Source organism: Amblyraja radiata, chromosome X, assembly GCF_010909765.2.
Source record: "Amblyraja radiata isolate CabotCenter1 chromosome X, sAmbRad1.1.pri, whole genome shotgun sequence".
Lineage (NCBI taxonomy): Eukaryota > Metazoa > Chordata > Chondrichthyes > Rajiformes > Rajidae > Amblyraja > Amblyraja radiata.
The window spans coordinates 11,155,443-11,174,827 of record NC_045999.1 but is presented as its reverse complement, the minus strand read 5'-3'; the positions used below and the strand labels follow the sequence as shown (position 1 = coordinate 11,174,827).

The following is a 19,385-nucleotide window of genomic DNA, read 5'->3' as shown; positions in this document are numbered from 1 at the left end:
ATCTACCTATATTGTCACCTTAATAGATCTGTGTTCTACTCCAAGGTCCATCTGCTCCTTAATATTCCAAGACCCAACCATTCATGATGCATATCGTAGCCTCATAACTGCTCCTAAAATGCATCACCTTACACGTGTTTGGATTAAACTCCATCAACCCATTTCACTGAAACAATATGTCTCTTCAGCCTCAGACTACCTTTCATACTATCAACAACTTCACCAATCTTCATCTCATCCATGTGCTTACTGACCGTACTTCCCACATTCGCATCCAAGTAATTCTCCTAAATTACAAACAAGTGTCCCAGCACCTATCTTTGTGGGACACCATTAGTTATGGACATCCAATCACAAAAACAACCTTCCACCATCACCCTCCGTTTCCTATTGCCAAACCAATATTTAATCCAGTCCTGGATCTCATCAGTCTTAACCTTGTGATCCCATAGGTCCTAACCACTCCTGATCCAGTCTCCCATGTGGGGCCTTGTCAAAGGTTTTGTAAGAGACCTTGTAAGTCCGAACTAATGCCATGCCCTCATTGATATTTTTTTTCTCCTTTTCAAAGAATCCAATCAAATTAATCAAGTAGGATCTGCCCTTGATGAAACCATGTTGGTTGTTTCTAACTAATTCCTGCCTTTCCAAGTGATCACTGAATTATTTGAAGATGTAACTAGGATAATGGACAAGGGTGAGCCAGTGGATGTAGTGTACCTGGACTTTCAGAAACCATTTGATAAGGTCCCACATAGGAGATTAGTGGACAAAATTAGAGCACATGGTATTGAGGGTAGGGTACTGACATGTATAGAAAATTGGTTCGCAGACAGGAAACAAAAACAAATCCCTTTCAGAATGGCAGGCAGTGACAAGTTCGGTACCGCATTGCTCGGTGGTGGGAGCGCAATTATTTACAATATACATTAATGATTTATATGAAGGGATTAAAAGTAACATTAGCAAATTTGCAGATGACACAAAGCTAGGTGGCAGTGTAAACTGTGAGGAGGATGCTATGATGATGCAGGGTGAATTGGATAGGTTGGGTGAGTGGGCAGATGCAGTTTAATGTGAATAAATGTGAGGTTATCTACTTTGGTGGCAAAAACAGGAAGACAGATTATTATCTGAATGGTGTCAAGTTGGGAAAAGGGGAAGTACAACGAGAACTGGGGGGTCCTTGTTCATCAGCCACTGAAAGTAAGCATGCAGGTACAACAGTCAGTGCAGAAAGAAAATGGCATGTTGGCCTTAATAACAGGAGGAGTTGAGCATAGGAGCAAAGAAGACCATCTGCAGTTGTACGGGGCCTTAGTGAGACCACACCTGGAGTATTGTGTGCTGTTTTGGTCTCCAAATTTGAGGAAGGACATTCTTGTTATTGAGGGAGTGCAGTGTAGGTTCACAAGGTTAATTCCCAGGATGGCGGGATTGTCATATGTTGATAGAATGGAGCGGCTGGGCTTGCATACTCTGGAATTTAGAAGGATGAGAGGAGATCTTATTGAAACATATAAGATTATTAAGACTTTGGACACGCTAGAGGCAGGAAACATGTTCCTGATGTTGGGGGAGTCCAGAGCCAGGGGGCCACAGATTAAGAATAAGGGGTAAGCCATTTAGAACGGAGATGAGGAAAAACTTTTTCACACAGAGGATTGTGAATCTGTGGAATTCTCTGCCTCAGAAGGCAGTGGAGGCCAATTCTCTGGAAGCTTTTAAGAGAGAGTTAGTTAGAGCTCTTAAATATAGCTGAGTCAGGGAATATGGGGAGAAGGCAGGAACGGAGTACTGATTGTGGATGATCAGCCATAATTACAGTGAATGGCGGTGCTGGCTCAAAGGGCCGAATGGCCTACTCCTGCACCTTTTGTCTATTATCTCTGACAAGACCCTGCCTTTCCAAATAATCTCAGATTTTTACAATAAAATTATTCAGTTTTGCAGCAAGGTGCAAATAAAATCAGGTCCATTTTGATACACCATTCAAAATGGGAATAATTAAAAGAAAGAATACCATTATCAGCAGACCTATTGAGGGAAACCGATAAGAAACCTGAAAGAACAAAGTAATACTAAGGGCAGTAGAAGACTGTCAGGCCAATGCTTTGTAGTAGTCATAAACTGTGCCACACAGCAACTCCCAACACTCAGGTTGCCAGTAAATCATTTGCGGGTTTGCTAATAGCCTGAAGTGACAGCAAACATACATTTATACATAAGGAGTATTTAGCACATAAGGCAACCTTGGTGAGAAGAATAGAGTAAATGTTTTATATCAGTAATCTTATAATCGAACTGCAAAAGAAAGGCAAAGTGAAGAGAATAAAAGACTGCAATTGGATGAAAGGAAGGATACATTAAATGACTAAAGGAATGATAGATCAAAAATGAAGATGGGAAATAAAAAATGGTCTGGATGCTGTTTTAATGGAAGGAAAATATTGTAGATGGTAAAAACAACATGAAGCTCATTGATAATGCTTATTAACTGAAGTTGTTGAATTATTATATTTACTTTGGTTTAATGACTAACTACTTTTCAACAGACATTGATGAGTGCCACATAACAGGAATTTGCATGAATGGGCGATGTGTCAACACAGACGGCTCCTATAGATGTGAATGTCCTCCTGGCCTGGCCATTGGACTTGATGGGCGAGTCTGCGTTGGTATGTTAATAAATTGAAATATATGCAATGAGTATACTTTTAACAAGGGCTGAAACAACCTAAAATTTTTTGTAATTTCTCAAATCTGTTTTGCACAAATGTACAACATTCTAAAATGTTTGGTATGGTATGGCAACAGTTCTGCGGCTGACAAGAAGGCTCTGCAGAAAGCCATCAATACAGCCCAGAAGATCACCAACACATACTTGCCTGCCCTGGAAGAGATCATAGCTCTCATTACCTGCGGAAGGCATCACGCATACTAAAGGACTCATCTCATCCTGCACATCATTTGTTTGCCCTTCTGCCCTCAGGAAAGCGTTACAGGTCAATCAAATCACACACCACAAGATTAACGAACTGTTTCTACCCCAAGGCCATCACCACTCTGAACTCTGCACTGAACATACAGCCCCCATAGCCAATATTTTGTACTGCCACAACACTATACTGTGAATATTGCACGTTGCACATTCTGACGACTTGACGTTTTCTTGCCGTTTTCGTTATTTGTTATTATTTATCTGATACGTTGGAGCTCAGCTCGGGCAGTGCGCCTGAAATTTCGTTGTATGTATTTACGATGACAATAAAATGTTATTATTATTATTATTTTTATTATGTTTATGTCTTCTAGATTAGGTTTTCTTTTACTTTTTAAGAACCACTTTACAGAATCAAAAATAATTTTCCTCCTTAAAGTAGTTTCATTTGCTGCATATGGCATCAAATAATCTGCACAATCCTTAGATTCGAAACTGTCTGACTCTAACATCTTATGCTACTGCTAGGACATAAATATTGCCGATAGGTGAAGTCTTACTTTGCTTGACTTCAGCTGGTACACTAATTGGTTTGGCTATGTTTATTATTGTCAAGTGTACCGAGGTACAGTGAATAGCTTTGTTTTGTATGCTATCAAATCAGATCATACACATAAATAAAATCAAGTCAAACTTGCACATTAGATGGAGCAAAGGGGAAGATGCAGAGTGCAGAATATAATTCTCAGCATTGTTGTGCACCAGTTTCATGGACAAAGCCAAATGTCTGCAATGGGGTTGACGTGAATCAGAGAATACCCTGTCTCATGGTAGGCCTGATCATAAGCTTGATAGCAGTGGTCAAAAAGCTGTTCCTGAGTCTGGTGATGTGTGCTTTCAGACAATCTGTATCTTCTGCCTAACGGGACGGGGAGAAGAAGGAATGACTGGGGTGGGACAAGTCTTTGATTATGTTAGCTGCTTTACTGATGCATTGAGAAGTGTAGATAGAATTAATGTTAGGGAGTCTGATCTGTGTGATGGACTGGCTACATCCATAACTTTGCAATTTCTTGCTGTCTTGGGCAGAGCTGTTCCCAAACCTGGCTACGATGCAACCCTACCATATGCTTTATATGGACACTAAAAGCTGGAGTAACATAGCGGGTCAGACAGCATCTCTGGAGAAAAAGAATAGGTGACGTTTCGGGTTGTGTCTATATTTGGTTGAAACCAGCATCTACAGTTCCTTCTCTCACAGTATGCTTTGTATGGTGCATTTGTAGATGTTTGTAAGAGTCATTGGAGACGTGCCAATTCTCCTAATTCTCCCAAAGAAGTTGAGACTTTGTCGCCTTGGCTGTCACTTCAATGTGGTTGGTGCACGACAGATCACTGGTAATATTAAAACCAAGGAACTTGAAGCTCTCAACCTTTTCCACTTGGGCGTTATTGATATTGATTGAGCCATGTGCTTCACCACGCTGCCTGAAGCCGATAACTAGCATCCTAATCTTGCTCTCAGTGAGGGAGCGGTTGTCCTGCCACCATGTTACAAGCTCTCTATCTCTTTCCTGTACTCTGTCTCGTTATTGTTCGTGATCCGGCCCACCACAGTGGTGTCATCTGCAAACTTGTAGATGGAGTTAGAACCGAATTTGGCCCAACAGTCGTGAGTGTATAGAGAGTATAATAGGGGAATGTGAACGCATCCTTGCGGGGCCCCGGTGTTGAGAATTATTGGGGAGAAAGTGTTGTCACCTAACCTGACTGATTGTGGTCTGTGGGTCAGAACGTTGAGGATCCGGTGGAACGGGGCTGCTGATTCCTGGGTCCAGAAGTTTGGAGATGAGTGTGGATGGGATTATGGTGTTGAAGGCAGAGCTGCAGTCAATAAATATGATTTTAACATAAGAAATTCAGTAGGTTATCCTATGCTGTCCTCCACCTTATGCTTGATCTTAATCTTTGGCCCTTTAACGGTTTCTCCCTAATAATTTATTTTGATGTATTTGTTCTTTTCCCAAAAATGTATATTTGTTTTCTATCCCTTCTTGCTTGCAATAATGATTGATTTTGTTTTTGCAGATACTCATATGAGAAGCACATGCTATGGTGGTTACAAAAAAGGGCAATGTGATCGACCATTACCAGGAGCCTACACCAAGTCTCAGTGTTGCTGTTATAGTACAGATCATGCCTTTGGAGAGCCTTGCCGACCTTGTGCAGCTGCAAATTCTGGTGGGTACTTTGCTAATTGATCCTAAGTGTGTGTGTGGTGGGGTTATTATATGAATACATTATGTTGAATAGTAGAGTAGGATAGTAAAAAATACTACCTTTAGCCTTAATGACAAGCAGTATTTCTTGATTACAAAAACAAAATTTGAGCTATTTTTATTTATTTCGCATATGCTTTCCGACAGTACAAAAATATATCTCTGACGTCAATATTTTGTTATCAAATCTAATTTAAAGCAGAAAAAATACATTTGACAGCAATGTATGGGTGACAGCATATACCGTCTGTAAGTCCTTGGTTAAGCTGAAAATAATTTTTTTGCTATCTCCTGGAAGAAAACTAAACTAATGGTAGAGTTCCAATGTCTGGAGCTGAGGCCTCCTATAGTATGGATCTGACCATGTGGCAATAAGTAAATATGGCTGTGGAACTAATATGGGGATGAGTACAGAAAATGGATTGGATTGAGTACAATGTGATATATGTCTTATTTTGGAGCAGACAGGTTTACTATATGAGTGGCCATTCGCAAAGGTGATAGCTTAGTTTGACTTGAAAACTGAAGGCAATTATATAAGACAAATGACACAGGAATAGGCTGTTTGACTGAACTAGTCCATGACAGAATTTATTCTGTACTCAAGCCTCCTCTTGTTTAACTTCAATTAAATCTATAACCCTCTGTTCCACCTTACTGCCATTCTTTGACTTAAAATGTTTCTCCTGAATTCTCTACTAGAATTCTTGGTTATTATCTTGCATCTCAGTGTACACTCTATGTAAGTTTTAAAATTCTGTCAGATTGTTCTTCAGTTTTACGTTATCAAGAAAAAATAGATCCTGTTTGCTCATTGTTTCTTAACATGGATATCCTCGCATCTCTGTTCTCATCCTTGTCCATACTTTCAATTTTTTCATTATTCTATTTTTATAGTATTTGTCTTTTTTATTGTTATTCTTAGTGTGTTTAAAAAGTTTGTGTTAATGTTCTCTGGTTTGTTTTATGTGGGGGGGGGGGGGATCCAGGGAAACATTTTTTCAAACTCTTACCTTGCCGGAGATGCGATTGTTTTCTGACATCGTGGAACTGGAGGCCTTGCTTGGGACTGACTGAGCCCCACTGCGGGTCATGGACTTACCATCAGAGCCGATTCCTTGCCTGGGATCGACGGTCCCTTTAACATCAAGGGCTCGCAGTTCGGAGACTGAGTCAGGAGGCTCCAACGATGCAGAAGGTTCGATGCAAGAGCTTGATCGCCCTGACGAGAAGGCCCGCCGCCTTCTACAGGAGTGAGATCGTCCTGTCAACGGAATGTTAGAGGCCCCCGACCGCTGGAGGTCAAAGAAGGGACGAGATTGAACTTTTTTTTGCCTTCCATCACAGTGAGGAATGTGGAGGAGTCAGTGGTGGATGTTTATATTAAAATGTATTTTGTGTGTTCTGGTGCTTTTTATTAGTATGACTGTATGGCAAATCAAATTCCTCGTATGTTGTAAAACATACTTGGCTAATAAAGTAAGTATGAGAAGTATTGTGACCAGCACTATATACGTGTAGTGACATAGTCTCTGACCTAAATACGTAAATTTACCCATGTTATGGTATTTTAGGAAGTATTTTGGAGTCTGTCCCAATATATTGTCACTGAATATGCAGCTTAGGGAAAAACATAAATATGTGAGATGATGGTTGGAGAGGATAACATTGAACGTATTTTGATTGATGTGAAGTTCCATTTTGATTGGGAAAATATCCAAAAAGAATAAATATGAGAAACTATTCCTCGGATGTGAACCATAGGAAAGGACAAGTGAATTGCAACTTGTTAGTGCATTTTTTTAAAGTACTGGGGAATTAAACAGGAATTAAATCAGTTAGTTTGATCAGCTAATTTATTTCGGATACTAGATACTAGAACCATAAAGGATCATAGTAAGACTATAAATGGAATATATTGTGTAAATCAACCTTGGTCTCCCCATCTAAAGAATGGTAGACTTCCAATAGAGAGTTAAACTGAAGCTTCTCCAAAATAATTTCCTAAGATGATTGGGGTCATTGGTGTGATCTTTTATGTGCGTAGATTGTCATTTAAAGAGAGATTAAGGTACTGGGTCTGTACGCTAGAATTTAGAAGAACGAGTAGTGTGCCTCAGAGTTTGGTGCTGGGCCCATGGTCATCTATATCATTGATTTGGATGAGAACGTGCATGGCATGATTAGCAAGTTTGCAGGTGACACAATGTGGATGGTATTGTAGATAGTAAAGATGGTTATCAAAAATTGCAGCAGGATCTTGATCGGGCTGAGAAATTATTAATGGAATTGAATACAGAGAAATGTGAAGTGTTACATTTTAGTAGCACTAACATGGGCAGTACCTACACAGTGAACGGTAGGGCTCTGGGGATTGTTATAGAGCAGATGGATCTAGGAGTACAGATACATAGTTTGTTAAAAGTGGCATCATAGTTAGATGGGATGGTCAAAAAAGCTTTTGGCACGTTGGTGTTCAGTCAGTGATGAACACCAATTCATCATAATAGAGTATAGACATTGGGAGGTCATGTTGCAGTTGATAAGATGTTGCTGAGACTGCATTTAGTGTATTGTGTCCCGTTTTGGGTACCATGTTAGAAGAAAGATGTTGTCAAGCTGGAAAGGGTGCAGAGAAGATTTATAAGGTTGTTGACAGGACAAGGGCCCGAGGTATAGGGAGAGGTTGAGTAGGCTAGGATTCCTTGGAGCGCAGGAGGATGAGGGGTGATCTTATAGAGGTGTGCAAATCATGAGAGGAATAGGTAGGGTAGACACACAGAGTCTCTTGCCCAGAGTAGAGGAATCGTGAACCAGAGGACGTAGGTTTAAGGTGATGGAGAAAAGATTTAATAGGGATCTGATTCACACATTGGGTGGTAGGTGAATGGAATGAGCTGCTGGAGGAGGTTGTTGAGCCAAGTACTATCACAATGTTTAATAAATATTTAGACAGATTTAGAGGGATATGGACCAAATGCAGGCAGATGGGACTAGTGTAGATGGGACGTTGGCTGCTGTGGGCAAGTTGGCTCAGAAGGCCTGTTTCCATGCTGTAAGACTCTATGACTCTAAGAGTGTGGAACAGTTTGGAACCATGTCACAATGTCAAATTTGGGTAGGAAGGGACTGCAAAACCAAAGATAGATATAAAATGCTGGAGTAACTCTGCGGGACAGGCAGCATCTCTCGAGAAAAGGAATGGGTGACATTATAGCAGGTCAAGACCTTTCTTCAGACAAATTGGGGTTGATAGAAACATAGAAAATAGGTGCAGGAGTAGGCCATTCGGCCCTTCGAGCCTGCACTGCCATTCAATATGATCATGGCTGATCATCCAACTCAGTATCCTGTACCTGCCTTCTCTCCATACCCCCTGATCCCTTTAGCAACAAGGGCCACATCTAACTCCCTCTTAAATATAGCCAATGAACTGGCCTCAACTACCTTCATTTGGAACTGAGATGTAAATAAATTCCCTTGCCCTGACAGTGGTGAATCCTTTGAATTCTCTTTCCAGAGGACTGGAGTTTAATAGGTTTCCACTTCTTGAATATATTAATTTAATTAAATAATTATATTCAAGATAAGATCAATCAAAATTTGGATGTTGAGGGAATTGAAGAATATGGGGTAGAGTCAATATTGTTCAATTGTCATTGTTATGAAATAAATTAATAACCAATAATACTAAGTACCATAGTAATGCAAAACCAATTCCATAATCCAAGCAAAACAAAGTACATAGTGGATCGTAGTTGCTGAGGCAGCGGGTTTCTGTTGTTCAATGGTCACGAGCCTGATGATTGCTGGGAAGAAGCTATTCTTCAACCTGGAGGTACTGCTTTTCAAAGATAGATACAAAATGCTGGAGTAACTAGGCGGGACAGGCAGCATCTCTGGAGGAAAGGAATGGGTGACGTTACGGGTCGAGACCCATCTTCAGACTTTCAGGCTCCTGTACCATCTTCTACATGATAGTAGCAAAATGAGTATGTGGTCAGAGTGGTATGGGCCTTTGATGGTATTAACTGCCTATTTGAGATAGCACTGCCTGCAGATTCTTATGTCAGTACCTGTGATAGACCCAGCAATGTTTACCACTTTGTGCGACCTCCTTCATTCTTGGATGTTTGAGTTACTGAACTAGGGCATGATGCAGCTAGTCAGTATGCTCTGTACTGTATGCCTGTAGACGTTCGATATAGTATATTTGGTGACATACCAGCAGAAAAGTAATACAGAGGTAAAATATTTTCTGTGATATTATTGAGCACAGAGCAAACATGAGGAGCTAAATGATTTACACATGCTTGTGAGTCATATACTGTCCCATATTATATAAACTAATATATATGAGCATCTAACTTGTTAGTTTTAGCCTCTGTCAATTTCTAATGTGTGTCATTGCTTAAAAGATAAAATACCATGAAAAGGGAGGTAGCTTCAAATAAATTGCTCCCCATGTACATTTTTCTAATATTTCTAAACAATGTATGATTTTAATTCTAAGCAGAATGAAACAACAAAACCACTATCAAGTGGTTTCCATTATACTGAGCATCTGCATCTAATTTTAAATGCCAATTTCAGCTCTGCAGCACAGAAGTTCAGAAGAACTAGGTCAGTACTAATCAGCTTTAGGAAAAAAACGTTTTTATTAGTGTTACAAATTCTAAAACCAGATGTCAAAGGAACATTAAAACTTTGGATGATTTTACAACGCATTCATAATCCCATATTTTGATCACTGGACAACTTGAAGTTAATGTAATAACCCTGCACATAAACAATATGTTACTAACTTCTGTAGGTATTCCACACAGTTTTGATGGAATTTGTGAAGTACAGGTGCACAACTTTTTATCCGAAAGCCTTGGGACCAGACACTTCTCGGATTTCGGAATTTTTCGGATTTCCGAATGGAAGATTTTTAGCGTAGATTAGGTAGGTAGCGCGGGCGGCTTGAAAAGTCTGGAGCGGCTGCCTCCTCCCCGGAGACCGGGGAATCATTGTAAATCATTGCTTAAATGTTAGTCAGTTAGTTTGGAGGGGGATTTTATGTGGAGAAGGGGGAAACTTTAATTCTTAGTCCCCTACCTGGTCGGAGAGGCGGGGATCGGCAATGCCTTTCCTGGTCGCCATGCCGTAAGCTCCGGAGCGCTGTGGCCGCCGACTCCCAACATCGCGGAGCTGGGGCTGCGGGCGTCCGGCCGCGGGCGGCGCCAGTTGGAGCTCCGACCTCGGCAACTCTACCCCTGACTGCGCGGCGCTCCAAATCCAGCACCGCCCGCGGCCGGACGCCCGCAGCCCCAGCTCCGCGATGTTGGGAGTCGACGGCCACAACGCTCCGGAGCTTACTGCACTGCGACCCGGTAAGGCATTGCCCACTCCCCGCCTCTCCGACCAGGTAGGGGACTAAGAATTAAAGTTTCCCCCTTCACCACCCCCCCCCCCCCTTCACATAAAAGCCCTCCAAACTAACTGACTAACATTTAAGCAATGATTTACAGATGTTTAAGTGTCTCCCTGGTCTCCGGGGAGGAGGCAGCCGCTGCAGTAGTACAGACCTCGGTTGACCGTGGGTCGTTTCGGGTCAAGTTTGGCGCCAAACGCAAGCTTTGGTGTGCAGATGACATCCTGGAAAAAATGTCCGGTTTTCGGAGCTTTTCGGTTTCCGGAACTCCGGATAAAAGGTTGTGCACCTGCTTGACAGTAAGCTGGACTGGAAGTGTCATATGGAGGCGGTGTACAGGAAGGGACAAAGCCGACTGTATTTTTTAAGGAGGCTGAGGTCATTTAACATCTGCCAACCCCTACTGTGCAGTGTCTACCATTCAGTGGTGGCCAGTGCTCTGTTTTTTGCTGTGGCCTGTTGGGGAGATGGCGCCCGCATAGCGGACAAAAACAGACTGGACAAGCTGATCAGGAAGGCCGGCTCAGTGATCGGGGCTGAGCAACGAACGGCTCAGCAGGTGGCAGAGGCCAGAACTCTGAACAAACTGGGTTCAATAATGACCAACCCCACTCACCCACTCCATGCCCTGAAGGTGATCAAGAGCAGCATCTTCAGTCAGAGACTGATTGCACCAATGTGCAAAACTGAGAGACATAGGAAGTCTTGTTTACCAGCTGCTATAAGGTTATATAATGCGCATAAATAACTGCACTTTTTTTCATTAATTGTATTTTAACTTGTATTTTAACTTGTATTTTAACTTGTTAAGTATGGAAGCTATTTGAGGAAATGTGTGGTGTTATGTCTGTCTTGAAGCTGTCGTGGCACTGTAATTTCCTGTAAAGGATTATTAAAGGTACCAATCAATCAATCAATTGACAGACTATTTTTCTTATTTTCCCACAGCTGAATATGATGCACTTTGCAGCAGTGGACCTGGTATAACAAGTGATGGGAAGGGTAAAATGAAAAATACTCCTACTAAAGAAAACGTGTTTGTATCTAAACTACATGGCATATTTCTATAGAATGCTATTCCCTGGAATGTCGGTTTGAACAATATTTTATTGCGCTACTGCCTACATCCTGAGCTTCAGGCTACTTTGTTGTCCAACTTGCCTTCCTTGTTGATGTCCTGTAATGAATGTAGAAGAGTTAAAGCCTTTGCCCTCAACTGAATTTAAGATAGTGTTGATAAATTATTTTGCTTTTGCACTTTTTGTTATGTTTCTAACCATCACTTTTACTGCAGTCTTGCACATCCCTATCTCTAAGCTCAGCATTAGAGCAAATTTAAATAAAACATGATAGAAATTTAAAAATCTCCATAAGCTTTTCAGTTTAACAATTTGCACATGGAAATGTTGAAGTTTTCCTCATTCATGTTTACAATTTTATGTTTGCACACTAGGTTTATTTTTACATTTAAATCTTATTGTGTTACATTTCACTTGAGATGCTTAGGTTAATTTATTCCTATGGAAATAATATACATCTCTGTTTTGACAAGTTTTTTGTATTCGCAGATATCAATGAATGTGAAATGGATCCTGAGATTTGTCAAAATGGAGTGTGCGAGAACATTCGTAGCAGCTACCGATGTGTATGCAATTTGGGTTATGAAGTTGATATATCTGGGAAAAAATGTGTTGGTGTGTATTTGAAATTCTGTTAAATGTCCTAATTGCAAAGTAACTATGTATATATATTGTCATTTTTACATTGACGTCAGGATTGTCTGAACAATGCATGCCCATGATGGCCTGACCTAAATATACTTAGTCAATTGTCTTGCACTCATTGTCTCCTTGCTGCAGTGAGATTACAAAAGTAATCAAATCTGTGTAACTCTCTTTCTAATGCCTATTATTTGATGCTGTGAATATTGCCCCAACATAATTGATGGCTCTGGCAGATCAGATTCATCACATAGGAAGTAAAACATGCATAGTGTACTTCTGCTTCACGCGGGCTTTTTAATGCCATGCTGTGGAAGTCCATGGACTGAATTACACTGAGTTCTACTAGCTGGCTGCTGTGCACACATTAACAGATTTTGGGCTTCCATGCTGCTGTACTCTAATGCAGACTTGTGAAATGCGCAGGAGGTTAGATGCTGGGACATCTGATCTCTTGCTCCACCTCGGAATCAATTGTGAGTCTGTAACTTACTGAGCCAAGGGGCCAGATACAGGCTCCTCAATTTTGTGGCATCCATAGCTGTTGCATCTGGCGTGACATCATTGACTTGAATAGGTTTTATGACTTTTATTTAAAAACTAATTTAACTTCTTAAGCAGACTTTTTTCCTTTTCATATTTCATTTATACCTTAATTAAAAGTCGCATAACGTGTTTTTTTTTTGTTTAAAATACTCTAGAATTACAAATTATTTTCAACTGGTTTTAACTAATTCTGACAATCGGAGAGCTCTAAACACAGTGAGTGTAGCTTCGTGATTGTTAACATTTAGTACTAACAAGTAATGGGTCTAGGGGACATTGTAGGCAGTAGATCAAATTCTTGGTGTAACATGATAACGATTTTTTGTCGGAATTGTGCCACGCTGGATATTACACACTTCGTTGTGTTCCCATTGTGCAAATGACCTGTTCATATTGCCATAAATCACATCTATTGTTGAGCTGCCACATCTGAACTGGGTCTGCTTAGATCTGTTTTTATACAAAAAGTCAATTTAAAAGGGCATACATATATATTTTTTCATGCTTTTGTAGAAATACATTCTGGAGGCTGACTGCAGGTTCTGAACTCTGCACCTATTGACCCTAGACACTTTGAGTGATGTCCTTCTGTAAAGGTCCCATTGGTTGTATGCTATTAGCTGGAACTGCAGTACATGCATTCACTACTTCACAGTCATGGCCAGACCAAGGAAGTAAACATAAGAGGGTTAATGTCTGAAGATTGCATCTCTCAGAGTGAACCATGTCCTCTGCTCTGAACCTCCTCAAGGACCAATGTCTAGGAGCATAAGTTTTTTTAGGTTTGTCATGATAGAAGCAGTTGCAGTCAGCCCCAGCCATGCATCTGTATCTTAGCATCATTTGTGGAGACAGATAATTATCAACCTGATTCATGCAAGCTCTTCATTATTCTTGCACCATCATCTCTGTCTACCACATTTCAGTGATGGCACAGAGCTGGAATATCTGTAGGATATGAACAATCCTCTCCTTCCTTGGCTTTTGACTAGTGCCTATGCTCCAGCCATAACTCATAAGACAAATCATTTCATCCCTGTGATCAACTTTTTCTGAACTGTCTCCAAATAAATACATTCCTACTCAAATAGGGACACCAAGATGGAATTTTGCATCTAGTCCTACCAACACCGTGCACTGTTGTAACAGGACTTTCCTATTGTTATACTCCCTTCTGCTTTGCAAGAAAGGGCAATATTCCATTTTCCTTTTTGATTGCTTGCTATACGAACATATCTACTCTGTTTTTCACAAAGAAGGACATCCACATCCCTCTATGCAACAGAATTCTGTAGTCTCTCCCATTTTTGTCGCTTTTCTATTTATTCTTCCTACCGTCCTGGTGCCATTGCAACAACCTGGAGCTCAATGCTCTTAAGACAGTGGAACTGATAGTAGACTTTAGGAGAGCTCCCCCTCCCCTCATCCCACTCACCATCAACAACACCACAGTCACATCTCTGGAGTCTTTTAAGTTCCTGGGAACCATCATCTCCAAGGACCTTAAATGGGGGGGCCACCATCGACTCCACAGTCAAAAAGGCACAACAGAGAGTGTACTTCCTGCGACACCTGATGAAGCACAACCTGCCACAGGCAATGTTGATCCAATTCTATACGGCCATCGTAGAGTCTGTCCTCACCTTCTCCATCATGGTCTGGTTGGGCACAGCCACCAAGCACGACATCTGGAGGCTGCAGCGAATCGTCCGATCAGCTGAGAAGCCTATTGGCTGCAAACTTCCCTCCATTGACGAACTGTACACTGCAAGGGCCAGGAAGCGAGCGGGTAAGATCATCTCTGACCCCTCTCACCCTGGCCACAAACTTTTTGAATCACTTCCCTCTGGAAGGTGATTCAGGACTGTCAAAGCTGCCACAGCCAGACATAAAAATAGCTTTTTTTCCACGAGTGGTAGCTCTACTCAATAACCAAAAATCTGTAGCCTCCTTTTGCTCTACTATTTTATTTAATTCACATGTTTAATCAATAATATTTTATTATTAATGTTTAATGTTTTATGTATCATTCCTAACTGTCACTGTATGTCATGTTGTCACTTGAGGGCAAATTCCTTGTTTGTGAATACTTGGCCAATAAACTTATTAATTCATTCAAAGTGGATAAATACACATTCCCTGTATTAATCTATTTGTTTCTGGAGGTTTTTTCAAAGACATGGAGTTCTAATATACTGACTCAAAAAAATTAAATAATTATTTGTAATAGTCTACACTCCATCTGTATTTGGAAGTTCAATTCTGTAGCACTGCTATGGCCAAGGTGAACCACACAGCGCTGAATTAGCCCTCCAGTTATGGGACAAAATATCCAGCAAACCATTTTTTGTTATGTTTGCTATGATAAAATGAAAATAGAATGATTCCTTTGATACACATTAAAGAACACTGTTTACCTTTTTTTGCAGATATTGATGAGTGCTTTGTTAATAGATTGTTATGTGACAATGGTCTCTGCAGAAATACACCTGGGAGTTATAATTGTTTCTGTCCAGACGGATATGTGTTTAAACCTGAATCTGAAACATGTGAAGGTAATGTATTTTAATCTTGGCAAGTGTCCCTGTAGTGCTTCCTATCTTAATTTTATATCACCAATGGAACCGAGTTTAATTTTGTTGATGTGCAATCTCCATGCTGAGGTAAAGGATATACCATGAGAAATAGGAGTCCTGGTAAATTGGCATCAAATCACTCCAAAGTTTGGAGTCAAAATTTGCACAGTGGAAAAGTGGTCAAGGTTGTTACAGGATAATCATCCCAGCCTCAGTGATCAACCAAACACTGCAAAAGATCCTCAGAGCAATGCCCTCATTACATTAATCTTCATCTATTCCATCAATGTTATTCCTTCCATCATAAGGCCAGAAACCTTGACACATAAACTGAAACTGGCCAGAAGGTCGGGGCGGCACAGTGGCGCAGCGGTAGAGTTGCTGCCTTATTGTGCTTGCAGCACCGGAGACCCGGATTCGATCCTGACTACAGTTGCTGTCTACGGAGTTTGTACGTTCTCCCTGTGAGCTGCATGGGTTTTCTCCGAGATCTTCGGTTTCCTCCCACGCTCCAAAGACGTACAGGTATGTAGGTAAATTGGCTTGGTAAATGTAAAAATTGTCACGTGTGAGGAGGATAATGTTAATATGTGGTCGGCGCAGACCCGGTGGTCCAAAGGGCCTGTTTCCGCGCTGTATCTCAAAAGTAAACTAAAGTTCACTGATGATTGTTCACTGTTCAATCCCATTTGCAACAACTGAATCAGTCTTTGCCTGTATATACAGCAAGACCTACATAACATTTTGGCATGGGCTGCTTGATGCTCACAAAAATGTTAGGCAATGACCATTACCACAAACAGAGAGTAACCATTCACGCATAGCATTCAGACTTGACATTTTTGGTCAGAGACACTTCACCATGACCGTTCACCCCAGGTTTTAGGCTAAGAACTCCGTGTCCCTAATGAAGACTTCGACCTGATATCTGACTTTGTTCCTCCTTCCATAAATGCTAGCTGAGCTATAAAATATTTCTTGCGTTTTCTGTTTTTTATTTGAGATTTCCAGCCTTGACAGTTTTTTTAACAATGTTCACAGCATACTGGGTTGTGTGCCACAGTGCCTTGTCAGATTATGAGTAGTAATCTAACACCAAATTACCTGGTTCACTTGCATCTAGTATACCGACTGCCTACACCTTATGCACAGATAAAATATTCTTATTTATTAAATAGGTGGCTCTGCTAAATGTCTTGTAACAACATTTAGATTCCAGTAAATCTGAATTCACTTCTGCATTTGTTATTGCAAATCTGAAATAATTAAACAAAGGAAAAGAATAATGATACTGTCCAATTATTTCATTATTGTATATGATGTTTTAACCTTTCAGTTGTTTAGATATTACATATCCTTTAAGTTATTGATGTATATGTCATCATATTAAGGAACAGATGGTCTGGTACATTCTTTATCCAGCTGTGACTTATTTGAATAAGATTGCTCTCTATATCCCATGTTTAGCTTGCTCAAACTGTCTGATTTTATTATTTTAGTGCATATCCAAGAGTACTGAAAATTGGATATCTTGATGAATCAAGATCATGTTTCAAGAAATCTTTGCAGTAAAAATCTATTAACGTTACAGTTTATAGCATATCACATATTATGCATTAAAATTGATGTCAGTTTAGATCTAACTATGAAGTTGATGATAGCTTCTGACATTATAAATTCATGAACGTGCAAATTTGTGTATTCTAAAGAGATAATTTGAAAACACAGCTTAATCTCGGAAGTAATGCCACCTTTCTGGATTTCCCCATCAGAGGGAATATTAAAAGCTTTATTATTTGTAATGATACTCAATCTTCCAATCTCCATGGAAAACAATTCAATTGTTTGCAAATTGCCATGAATTGTGGCTATAGGAAAAATCTGAGTATACCACTTCCAAAACTTTTTAAGAGGTGTGTTGTTGAAATTTGAATGTTATACTGAATGTTTTCTGCCAAAGACTCTGTTCAGCTGGAACATCACTAATGCGCATTTGGATTCTATGCCTTTTAATATAAAAGCAAATGTTCTGTTTTATTTTATTTGGGTTTTTGTTTCAATGTGTACATTCGCCTTTAATGCACATCAAATAAGTTTTTTTTAAATCTGCGGATGTTGAAAATCTAAAGCAAAAAAAAACTGGTAATACTCAACAAGTCAGGCCTTATCTGTGCGAAGAGAAACAGTCGTATTTTCAGGTCAGGCGATCTTTCCAGAACCTGACAAAGTGTCGCCAACCTAAAATGTTGAATCTATTTCTCTTCGCAATGATTTGCCTCAACGGGTTTAGTATTTATAGCATTTTTTTCTTTTTGTTTTAGACTTTAATGCTGTGTGAATATGCACATTCAAATACATGTGTCTGTTCCTTCACACCTCCTAGTTTCTCACCCGTTCGAGAGTATTCCTGCTTTTCATTTTCAAATTTAAATTTAATTTCTTTATATTTCTTACATTGAGCTCTTTAAGTTCCAATGATAATTATCAAGCCCATTTATTTCCTCTTGCGAGTTCCGAATCTCATTTGCAAACCATATTAACAGGCAGTGCAGTGGTAGAACTACTGTGTGCAGAGTTAGCGTGTTCTCCTTGTGAATGCGTGGGTTTTCTCCGGGTGCTCCGATTTCCTCCCACGTTCCAAAGACATGCATATTTGTAGGATAATTGGCCTCAGTAATTTGCCCCTAGTTTGTAGGATACAAAACAGGCATAACATAGAACTAGTGTACGGATCATTGTTGGTCTGTGCGGACTCAGTGGGCTAAAGGGTCTGTTTCCACGCTGTATCTCTAAACTAAACTAAATTAAATTAAGTAGAGAGCTTGAGTAAAGAGACTCATTGTTTGAAGTTCTTAATTTGTGTGATGAGAATGAATGTCCCAGTACAATGCATGAAAGATCTATCAATACTTTTGCCTTTTATCCTAACTCGTCTACTTTTCAACCAGTTAGCAACTTACTCCAAATACTTTAATATATGGCAATAATCTGTGATATAGAACTTATTTAAATATCTTCTGTAAGTTTATGGATATAAAAATCATTGGACATTCCCAAATCCACTATAATTTAGATTAATTGTAATCAGTAACAAAATCATAAACAAAATAATTTTAAACAGATCTGTGAATATCTAAGTGTAGGATTAATATTACACAAGCAAACCTAAAATGGGCAAAGGGGTTTAGAAATTTGACTTTTTCATGTCAAAGGTAACTATCAATAGAGAATGTTTTAATTATTTTATTAGAAAATGAAATTAATACCTGGTTACATTTTTGCTGCTCCACAATAGAGTTCAAATGTTTAAATTACACAAGAGCCTTTGGTTCCATGTATATTGCTATCCTGGGTGGTCTTTTAAAAAATGGATTAATGCATGGATAATATAAAAAATACTTTGAATTCAACAAATTTGGTAAGATTATATTTGAAAGCATGATTTCATTCAGATGATCAAAAAATGTATTGAATGAATTTTGTACATTATAATTTACCTTTTTTTTCCTCATCAGATGTTAATGAATGTGAGACCAATCCCTGCATCAATGGAGATTGTAAGAATGTGCCTGGAAGTTATTCATGTCAATGTTTCCAAGGAAGTACTCTAGATGCATCAAGAACTCGATGTATAGGTATGTACATTAAAATGTTTATTGTCTTGGAAAATGAAAGACATCTTTTGAATATGTTACTTTGGTCTGCTCCTTGGTCATAGAAACACTCTGGATGTTTTTATTCTGCAAAATCAATCTAAAATTATATTTGGAAAATAAAATTAATCCATATGATCATGTTTTGATTTCAGCTGCTCATTTGTGGCCTTGGGTGTTGCTATCAGTTGCCATACCAATGAACCTGTACTACAAGATTTAAAAGTGTAAATGTCATTTTCTAAAATTACTA

The 19,385-nt window shown here is 39.6% G+C and overlaps 1 protein-coding gene across 1 annotated transcript in view; it reads left to right on the top strand.

Moving 5' to 3' along the window:
- fbn1 (fibrillin 1) overlaps positions 1-19,385 on the top strand; it is a 326,717-nt gene that overhangs the window by 153,236 nt on the left and 154,096 nt on the right. Inside the window, exons 15-20 of the mRNA XM_033014876.1 lie at positions 2,556-2,678; positions 5,030-5,182; positions 11,585-11,638; positions 12,205-12,330; positions 15,333-15,458; positions 18,995-19,114. Of these exons, the coding sequence (XP_032870767.1) occupies positions 2,556-2,678; positions 5,030-5,182; positions 11,585-11,638; positions 12,205-12,330; positions 15,333-15,458; positions 18,995-19,114 (702 nt within the window). The remainder of the gene's footprint in view (positions 1-2,555; positions 2,679-5,029; positions 5,183-11,584; positions 11,639-12,204; positions 12,331-15,332; positions 15,459-18,994; positions 19,115-19,385) is intronic.